This window comes from Chinchilla lanigera, unplaced genomic scaffold (assembly GCF_000276665.1).
Source record: "Chinchilla lanigera isolate Chin_1 unplaced genomic scaffold, ChiLan1.0 scaffold00158, whole genome shotgun sequence".
NCBI classification, from domain to species: Eukaryota; Metazoa; Chordata; class Mammalia; order Rodentia; family Chinchillidae; genus Chinchilla; species Chinchilla lanigera.
Genome location: NW_004955559.1, coordinates 1,069,481 through 1,078,735, shown reverse-complemented (window position 1 = coordinate 1,078,735; position 9,255 = coordinate 1,069,481). Strand labels below are relative to the sequence as shown.

General features: G+C 61.8%; 2 protein-coding genes across 2 annotated transcripts in view; one reads left to right on the top strand and one right to left on the bottom strand.

The window, feature by feature from the left end:
- The window catches only part of Ptov1 (prostate tumor overexpressed 1), a gene marked incomplete in the record, with an annotated part of 8,197 nt that extends 317 nt beyond the window's left edge, over positions 1-7,880 (top strand). The window contains 12 exon segments of the mRNA XM_013508969.1: positions 1-102; positions 2,825-2,962; positions 3,058-3,140; positions 3,208-3,265; positions 3,346-3,453; positions 5,116-5,271; positions 5,640-5,729; positions 5,845-5,918; positions 5,991-6,048; positions 6,180-6,284; positions 7,203-7,523; positions 7,759-7,880. Of these exon segments, the coding sequence (XP_013364423.1) occupies positions 1-102; positions 2,825-2,962; positions 3,058-3,140; positions 3,208-3,265; positions 3,346-3,453; positions 5,116-5,271; positions 5,640-5,729; positions 5,845-5,918; positions 5,991-6,048; positions 6,180-6,284; positions 7,203-7,514 (1,284 nt within the window).
- A 735-nt stretch (positions 7,881-8,615) lies between these two features.
- Positions 8,616-9,255, bottom strand: part of Pnkp (polynucleotide kinase 3'-phosphatase) — a gene marked incomplete in the record, with an annotated part of 5,197 nt that continues 4,557 nt past the window's right edge. The window contains 4 exon segments of the mRNA XM_013508947.1: positions 8,616-8,733; positions 8,807-8,868; positions 8,925-9,051; positions 9,128-9,236. Of these exon segments, the coding sequence (XP_013364401.1) occupies positions 8,616-8,733; positions 8,807-8,868; positions 8,925-9,051; positions 9,128-9,236 (416 nt within the window).

The following is a 9,255-nucleotide window of genomic DNA, read 5'->3' as shown; positions in this document are numbered from 1 at the left end:
CCGAGGCCGCTGGTGGTGCGTGCTGTGCGCTCGCGCTCCTGGCCCGCCTGCCCCAGTGGCCCGCAGCCGCCGCGGATCCGGGCCCGCTCGGCCCCTCCCATGGTGAGCCCCCCGCCCTTCTTCCAGAGCCTTCCTCGGCCCCGCCCCCGCCCTTGCCGCCCCTCGCCCAGCTCACGCCTTTGTCCGCGTCCCCTCGGTCCTGGGCGTCCGCAGTGGCCCGAAGGGTGGTCGTGCCGGAACCGGTTCCCCCAGGTGCGCGCCCGGCTCTCCCCTTTGTTATGCGTTCGTGCCGGGCTGTCGGGGGGGATGGGGTACGGGGGTGGGATGGGCTCAAATTACTGCTGACACCGCTGCCCGATTTTAACTCGGGGTGGGGGGCGGGAGGACAGACGGCCGGCCAAATGGAAAGTTGGTTTCTTCTCTGATCTGAGGATCTGGAAATGAAGGAGGGTGACGGGAGGACAGCTGCGAGTGGAGGGGGGTCCTTGTTTTGCACACGTGCTACCAGATGTTCTTTCCCGTGCCTCAGCGGTGCCTGTGCCTTGTGTACTCAGAATTTGCACTCAAGCCCAGATGTGGGATCCCTTTTGAAATGTATTGAGCCCAGACCTTAAAAGTAAACGTTCAGATTTGTGGATACTTTGGGATGCACACGAATCCCTAGACCTGAGACACGCACATACTTTTCTGAAATCTGAACAAGGTTTTTTACTTGGGGCGCTGAAAGCACGTCGCGACGTTTCACACGGAGTCCAGTCATGCACGCGTTTGCCCAGAAGTGAGATTCCCCCTCGGGCTTGTGCCGAGGCTCACCTCCTTAATCCGCTGCCCCGATCGATCTTGCCTACGGCAGAAAGCTGAGGCAGCTCGGCTCACGCCTCAGGCCGACCCCCGCCCATCTGAGCGAGACATGCTCCCACTCTGAGCACTTAGGAAACTTCCCTCGGTCTCCTGCCTCTCTTGGTCCTTAAACGCACATCGGAAGGCTTTAAACTTCTCTCCAAGTACTAAGTGCACGTCGCCGTGCAGGAAGCAGCGAGTCAGCACGGTTCTGCACACGCTTGTCTCCGGCAAGATTTCCTTCAGGGCTGCTCTTAGCCTGTTGCAGGTGCCCTTTGCGTGGGGGCCAGTACCTCTGGTTTTACCCACTGTGTGGCGTCTGACCCAAACCTCCCTCTGGTCCTCAGTGATCAATATCTCCTCCCAGACAGGCAGAACTTAATCGTTGTCACTGGAGCTTATGTTGGACCCCGTGCATCCTGGTCTTAATTTCGGCCCATTTGCACGGCAGTAAATGCATACACGCGTGGCCATGCGTGTGTACTGTCCCAAAACACGTTTGCAGTCCAGGCAGCCCAGGTCCAAGCACAGGGTAAGTCTGTGTCTTGGATGGCACAAGTGGCCTTAGGTGCATTTGCCCAGATGCCAAGCTGCAAACTGGGCCTCAGCACCTGTCTGGACACCCTCCAGCGCTACACACTTACGCTCATGACAGATGTTTGCGCATAGGATCCCCAGTCCAGGTGGAGAGCATGCTTATTCAGGTTTTAGTTCTTGGGCCTCACAAAATAAGAATTTTCCTACTTGTTACTATTCTTGGACAAAAGACCCCTGTGTGCTTTGTAAGAAAATAAGGAAATAATCCCTAGGAATAAGACTAAAGGTTGGGCTGGGGAGATAGCAGCACAGCACCTGCCTGGCAAGTGCAAGGTCGTGAGTTCGATTCCTGGTACTGGAAAAAAAACAAAAAAAAATAGAAAAAATCATTTGTTAGGGGGCTGGGGATTTAGCTCAGCGGCACAGTGCCTGCCTGGCAAGCGCAAGGTCATGTGTTCATTCCCAGTACCAGAGAAAAACCGAAAAAAAAAGTAAAAAGACTAAAGGTAATCACCCTTGTACGTTTTTCTGCTGTCTGGAGGTACCCACTGCTGAGATTTTTTTCATGCATTTCCTGCTTCCAGGTTCCCCTGAAGCTTTCCCTTGTTTACTTTGGGATGTCTCTGGTTTAACGTGCTAGCTTGGGCTGTGCCTTGCGAGAAGCATCTGTACTGCTGTTCTGGAGTTTTGCCTGAGTGTTGGTGTATGAGGGCCCTGCACCTCCTCGCGCCCACTTCTGGATAGTCCTGTTCTTTTTTTAAGCAGTGGCAAAGTTTGTTTAAAAAGTAAAACTAAAGAGTGAGGGAGAAAGCGTCTCTGCAGAGCGAGCTTGAGCCGAGTAAGCCAGGAAAAGGAAAGGAAGAGAACAGCATGGGGAAAGGGCAGTGGTGAGGCGCGCCGCCTGCTGGAGCCCAGAGCCTCCTCCTGGTACGCCTCTGGTCTCCAGCTCTCTGGGTCAGCAAGGATCCAGAGCGGGTGGCGTTTGAACTTTGCTGTTGAGTGCGTGAGCCGCCCCACAAAGGATCCTGGTGTTGGAGGGACAGGGCCACTGGTGTGTGAGACCGCGCTGCTGGGGCTGGTTTGTGCGCGATGCTGAGAACTGCCCCCGCTGGCGTCTGAGTTGGGTCTGAGTTGGTCTGGAATGGCTCAGGCTGCGGAGGATGTCGGGGCCCCCCCTGACAGGCCACAAAGGCGTCCCAGCCCTTGGGCGCAGGTGGAGTGGATAGATTGGGACGGGCTGTCGCAGTGCCGGGACAGTGTTTTCAGAGAGGGAGGGTCCTGGGGTGCAGGAAAAGGACCCTGGAGGGTGTGGACCGCTGGAGGGAGGGGCTTGGACAGGGCCCAGGGAGTTTGCAGAGGGGCTGTGAACATGGGCACATCCCTCTGGAGTGCGTGAGCACAGCCCCCGCTGCAGGTCCCCCCTCAGTTTCCTCCCCCTCTGCTGTAGGAAGGTGCCCGGGTCTTCGGGGCGCTGGGTCCCATTGGACCCTCCTCGCCTGGGCTGTCCCTTGGGGGGCTGGCTGTCAGCGAGCACCGGCTCCGCAACAAGCTGCTGGCCTGGAGTGGCGTCCTGGAGTGGCAGGAGGTGAGCGGGGCTTGCAGGTCTGCTGGGGTCCCTGCAGGGGCCAGGGCAGTCCCTGGCTTCAAGGCTGTGCCCGTGACACCCCTCCCTACCCACAGAAGCGCAGACCCTACTCTGACTCCACGGCGAAGCTGAAGCGGAACCTGCCATGCCAGGCCTACGTGAACCAAGGCGAGAACCTGTGAGTGCCCTGGATGGTGGGGTGGCGGGTGGCAGCCCCTGCACCCCTGACCTGCTCCTTCTGGCAGGGAGACGGACCAGTGGCCACAGAAGTTGATCATGCAGCTCATCCCGCAGCAGCTGCTGGTGAGACCCGCCCCCCCACCCGGCCCAAGTTCCCCAGCACCCCTTGCCCTGCATTGACCCTGCTGTCCCCTTTCCCCCAGACCACACTGGGACCCCTGTTCCGCAACTCCCAGCTGGCACAGTTCCACTTCACCAACAGAGACTGCGACTCGCTCAGGGGGCTCTGCCGTGTCATGGGCAACGGCTTCGTGAGTTGGGCTGGGGCTGGGGAGCCTGGTGTGCACAGTGGGTGTCTTGGTCCGTTCTGTAAGTCAGGATTCATCTGAGGGATTCCCAGCAGGCCCAAGGGGAAAGGCATTCAGCCTGCCACACTGCCCTGAGGCCCCTGCCTCTGTGCCAAGCCACACTGACCATGTGACCTCTGGGGAGGGCCCTGCTAAAGGAGTGTGGACAGGGAAAGACTCAAGTGAGAGGAAGGGAGAATAGCTTGTTCAGGGCTCAGTTTTCCCATCAGTGAAGTGGCCTTACTTGGTAGAACAGAGTATTTGTGAATAGTGGTTAAAACTGTGACTCTAAGTATATAACCCAACATTGTAGGAGGCTGAGGCAGGAGAGTTGCAAGTTCAAGCCCAGCCTGGGTGAGACAGTGACACCCTGTCATACAGAAATGTAGCTCAGTGTAAAGGCCCTGGATTCAATCCCTAATACCACATATGTGAAAACAAAAGACACCAGTGACTTTAGCCAGTAGTGAAAACATAATAAGCGTGGGCTAGGAAGTCGTTAGAGTTTGGGATTTGCATGAAGGTGGCCCCAAGGAAGTGGGGGCCCAGGCCTTGGGGCCATGTTGTCCCTTCTGGGCTGTGGTTCAGCAGCAGCCCTGGCCCCCCGAGAGGAGAAAGGTGGGGCTGTGGAGGTGGCAGGTGCTGGCGATGGGATGAGTCACGGACCCACAGTGCCCTGGGGACTTGGCTCTGGGTTCGTGACCAGTCCCTGGTCCCCTTGGGGATAGTTGGTCTTTTCCCAGATTCAGCTGCCCCGTCCAAGGACACTGCGCCTGCCAAGACCCCTACATCTGTGTGGCTCCTGCTCCCTCGGGGCCTGGACACACCAGGGCTGGTGACCCCTGGGGTCATCTGCAGGGTGCAGTGTGGCTAGGACAGACTGAGTGGGTGGCTCCAGCACGAGAAGTTGGGGTGGCAGCACTGAGCAGTGTCAGGTGGCGGCCAGTGGGGTGGCAGGTACACACCTGTGTGCAGATGCCTGGGGGTGTCTTGTCTGCCTGCTTCCCATCGAACAGGCCCCAGTGCCTCATTTAGGGAGCATTTATGTAGCACTTACTGTGTGCACTGCTGTCAGTGCACTTTACAGATGGGAAAACCAGGGTCCCACAGCAGGAGGTGGGGAGCTGTTCGCCCCACCACAGCCTGGCCCAGGCGCTGTTGTCCTACCCAGGCCAGCGCACTGCCATCAGGCCGAAGGTACAGGAGGCAAACGTGGCCTTGCCTGAGCTGGGTAGGGCTGGCATCGGGTGGGATTCTCAGGTTCTGCAGGGAGGGTCTTGTTCTGGTTTTTTTGGTTTTATGTTTTGGCTTTTATTTAAGAGTCTCACTCTGTAGTCCAGGCTGGTCTGGAACTCACAGTGATCCACCTATCTCAGCCTTCCAAGTGCTGGGATTGCAGGCTTGCACCACCGGACCAGCCTGGACCACGGTCTTTTTTTGTTTTGTTTTGTTTTTCTTCTGGTACCAGGAATCGAACCTATGACCTTGTGCTTGCCAGGCAGGCGCTATGGAGCACGGTCTTGACCTCGAAGGTTGTATGTCCTGGTCTTGGTGCCAGGTGGGACAGTCGGTCTGTGTGAGTGGGGAGCCCGCCCCCTGGGGTGCTGACCACTGGTCCTCCCACAGGCCGGCTGCATGCTGTTCCCCCACATCTCCCCCTGCGAGGTGCGCGTGCTCATGCTGCTCTACTCATCCAAGAAGAAGATCTTCATGGGCCTCATCCCCTACGACCAGAGTGGCTTCGTCAACGCCATCCGGCAGGTCATCACCACCCGCAAGCAGGTGTGCCCTCGGGTGCGGCCTGCCCCGCGCTCACTGGGGGCAGCACAGCATGGTGGCAGGGGCCCGTGCCCCCAGGCTCTCGGTGAGGCTGGAGCAGCAGGGGGCGCTGCGGTTGGGAATTGGGCAGCACTCCCTGGGCACAGCCGGTGTGCTGGTCACACCTGTGCCCTTGGCAGTGCTTCCTCTGCGGGGGGGAAGGGCGTGCTGGGCGATGGGGGAGTCCTGCACAGCTCACAGGGCTCCCGGTGTAGGCTTCACGTGCATGAGGTGCTGGGGGGAACTTATCTTGGGGAGCAGGGCACAGGGGGGGAGCAGCGAGTGGGCAGGGTCCCTCCTGGCCCCTGGCCCACCTGCGGCTCCTCCCACAGGCAGTGGGATCCAGCAGTGTCCACTCGGGCCCCGTCCAGATCGTCAACAACAAGTTCCTGGCGTGGAGCGGAGTCATGGAGTGGCAGGAGGTGAGCGCTGCAGCTTGGGGCCCTGGGACCAGCATAGGGCACTGATCTGGCGGTGTGGGTTGCTGGCCTGTCGTGCCCCCATCCCTGAGGTCTCCTCTCTTCCTGTCCCCCAAAGCCCAGGCCTGAGCCCAACAGTCGGTCCAAGAGGTGGCTGCCATCACACGTCTACGTGAACCAGGGGGAAATCCTGTGAGTGCCGGGTTGGGGCTGGCGGTCACACCTCAGCAGGGCTCCTGCCTGACGCTGTCCTCCGTTCCCCAGGAGGACCGAGCAGTGGCCGAGGAAGCTGTACATGCAGCTCATCCCGCAGCAGCTGCTGGTGAGTGGCAGAGGGTGGGCAGTTGTCCGCGAGGGTGGTCTGGGCGCTGGGGCACCGTGCCTGCTGCAGGCTGCTGCTGGGGGGCAGGAACGGAGAACCAGGGGCCCACGGCGCTGGCTGGCTCCCCGCAGACCACGCTGGTGCCGCTGTTCCGGAACTCGCGCCTCGTGCAATTCCACTTCACCAAGGACCTGGAGACGCTGAAGAGCCTGTGCCGGATCATGGACAACGGCTTTGTGAGTGGTGCGGCGCAGGAGGTGCTGGGTAGCTGGGGCAGGCCCTGGGCGCCGACAGCCGCCACTTCTGTGGCACTAGACCACCTGGAGAGGCAGGTGGCCAGGGCAGGGGTGCACTGCATCCAGTGACTCCCGAGCTCAGGGCTGTCCTAACCCCAGGGTGCAGATGGAAAAGCAGGCCGAGCTTGGTGCAGTGCGACGGCGGCTGCAGAGTCCCAGGGTACCTTGTCCCCCACTGCCTCGCTCCTGCTGCCTGCCCCGTTTTCTCCCAGGGCAAATCCAGGCTCCCCCGACCCCCAAGAAGTACCCAGTGCCTGGGTCTGGGCCTTGGGCCCCATCCGCATGGGGAGGGTTGGCCTTCGGTGCCTGGCATCCTGATGCATGCCCTGCACCGGGAGGCGCCTACCCCGATGCTGCCACGTTTCCCTTTGCGCTGGGCGAGGCAGCACCCTGAGTGGTGTCTGGGGGTGCAGCTCTCCCACACAACTCCTGGGGGTCTCAGGCCCCTCCCCCTCTTGGCCTCAGTTTGCCCTCTGTAAGGCGGGAGGGAGGCCCATCTTGAGGAGCCCCTGGTCAGCAGTGTCACTGTCATTGCTCCAAGCACCAGGCCTGTCCATGAGACCTGTGTTCATGCCAGCAGTACCAGCAGGGCGGGTGCTTCTCCGACAGCACCACCTCCTTGTCCCTGGCAGGAGCTGGGGGCTGTGCCGAGAGCTTCCTGCCTGCGCTGCTGGCCAGCATCCCAGCCTTGGGCCTTGGGGTGGGAGCTGGTGGCCATCTCAGTGGGTGCCACTTCCTGGGCTACTCTGGTGAGCCTGCCGGTCTAGGCCACCGTCGCTCTCAGCCTGTGTCCACGTCCTGCAGGTGGGGCTGTGGGACGGGGGACGAGGCCCCGGGTGACGCTCCTGTGCCCACCAGGCCGGCTGCGTGCACTTCTCCTACAAGGCCGCATGCGAGGTCCGCGTGCTCATGCTGCTGTACTCCTCTGAGAAGAAGATCTTCATCGGCCTCATCCCCCACGACCAGGGCAACTTTGTCAGCGGCATCCGGCGTGTCATAGCCAACCAGCAGCAGGTCCTGCAGCGGAACCTGGAGCAGGAGCAGCAGCAGCGAGGGGTGAGGCCTGCCCCGAGCCCCAGGGCCCACCCCTCTTGCCCCGTGCTGACCCCTTCCCTGGCTTCCTCGGCAGATGGGGGGGTAGAGGTCCAGGAGTCACAGACGAAGCCCTAGCAGAGACTGGTGAGTGCCACCCCGTTGTTAAGTGCAGGTGGACCCTTGGACATGACAGGGGTGTGGGATGACCAGAGAGTGAGGCACTGCAGTTCCCATGGGCAGGGAACGGGCTTCTTGGGGCGGCACCACAGGTCTGGGTCCGGAGGGACCCTTCCCACAGTTCTCCAGGGCCCTGCTAGGTGCAGGTGTGGGGGCCTGTGCTTTGGTCCCCGTGGTCCTCCGACTGTGTCCCTACTCCCAGGTCAGATGCTTCTGAGCAGGGGCCTCTGGGGACCGCAACTGCCCGGCACCGTGGAGAACATCGTCCTGAGGTCTCCAAGGACGTTCCCCACCTGTATCCCCAATAAAGGCTTTTAAAAACCCGCCTGCCATCTTTGCTCACTGCCCAGCTGCCGTGCCTGGGGCCCCTCTGGCGGGGAGGTGGAGCCTGAGGCTGGATGGCAGAGTTTCCTCAGCTCCCAGAGCCCCGTCGGCAGGGCTGGAAAGGAAGCAGCTTAGTGTGTGGCACTGCAGGTTACCCAGCTGGGGTCCCCCGCTGTGCTGAGCAGGGGATGGTGGTGAGAAGCCTGTCTCACCAGCGCTGGAGTGGGGTTGTGTGATGTACCCCGTGTCCCTTGGGCTGTAAGAACACGGCAGGTGCTCGGGGAAGCGGGGGTCCAGGCCCACATCATCCCCTGGGTTCAAGCTCAGTGTCATGGAGCCTGTGTCCCGGCAGTTTGTCCTTATGGTCACATGGAACCAAGCTCTGGGTTGGGGCATGTGGCGGCGACTGGCTCTGGGGGTGGGGAGGCCCTTGGTGCCGGAAGCCCCAGCGAGGCCAGCATCTCTTCTGCAGGGCCCAGGTGGTTAGGAGAGGACGCAGGGCCGGACCTGCGCATGGATCTGGTCCGACCCGGGTGGGGCAGATGGGCAGGCGGGCTCGGGCCCTCCTTTTCTGTTGCTCTCGAGCGGAAGAACAAATGGCAGCCCGCCCTTTGCCTGCCCGGCTCAGGCCCCGAGCCTCACCCCATGAGGCCCCTCCTGGCAAGATGCAGGCCGCGCTCGCAGAAACAGCGTTTATTGCGTGGGGCAGGGGTGGCGCGGAGACGGGGCTGGGGCTCAGCCCTCGGAGAACTGGCGGTACAGCCGCTCCAGTTCCGGCTCCAGCTGCAGCCGGAACGGGATCTTGAGGATCTCCGAGAAACCTTCCGCCAGCGCCGGGGCCTCGAACTGCTTCCTGGAGGCAGAGGGGGCCGTGAGGGACGGGAGCCCGGCCCTGCCTGCCCAGCGCCCCACCCGGTCAGCCTCACCTGTAGCCGAACATGACCACGTCGGACACGGGCGCGTGAGATGAGCCGCTCAGCTCGCGGAACTGTGGGACCGAGGTGTGGGTCAGGGGCGGGGCGGGGCCTGGCGGGAGGGCGGGGCCTGGCGGGAGGGCGGGGCCTGGCGGGAGGGCCGGCTCACCCGGGAGGGGTGGCGCGCCTGCTCTAGCGTGGCTGTGAAGAGGAAGCAGCGGCAGGGGACACCCGCGTCTCTGGCGCACTGGATGTACCTGTAGTGGCAGGGAACCTGGCGGCTGTCACCAGGCCCCCTGCCGCTCCCGGCGGCCTCCCTGGGCACCCCGGTACCTGGCCCGGCTCGCAGCATCCGGGTTTGTGTTGTCGATGACCACGCGCCTCCCCTGCTGCAGAGCTGCCTTGCACGCGCTCACGCAGCGCTGCCACGAGCCCAGCGTGTCCTGGGGCGTAGGAGAGGC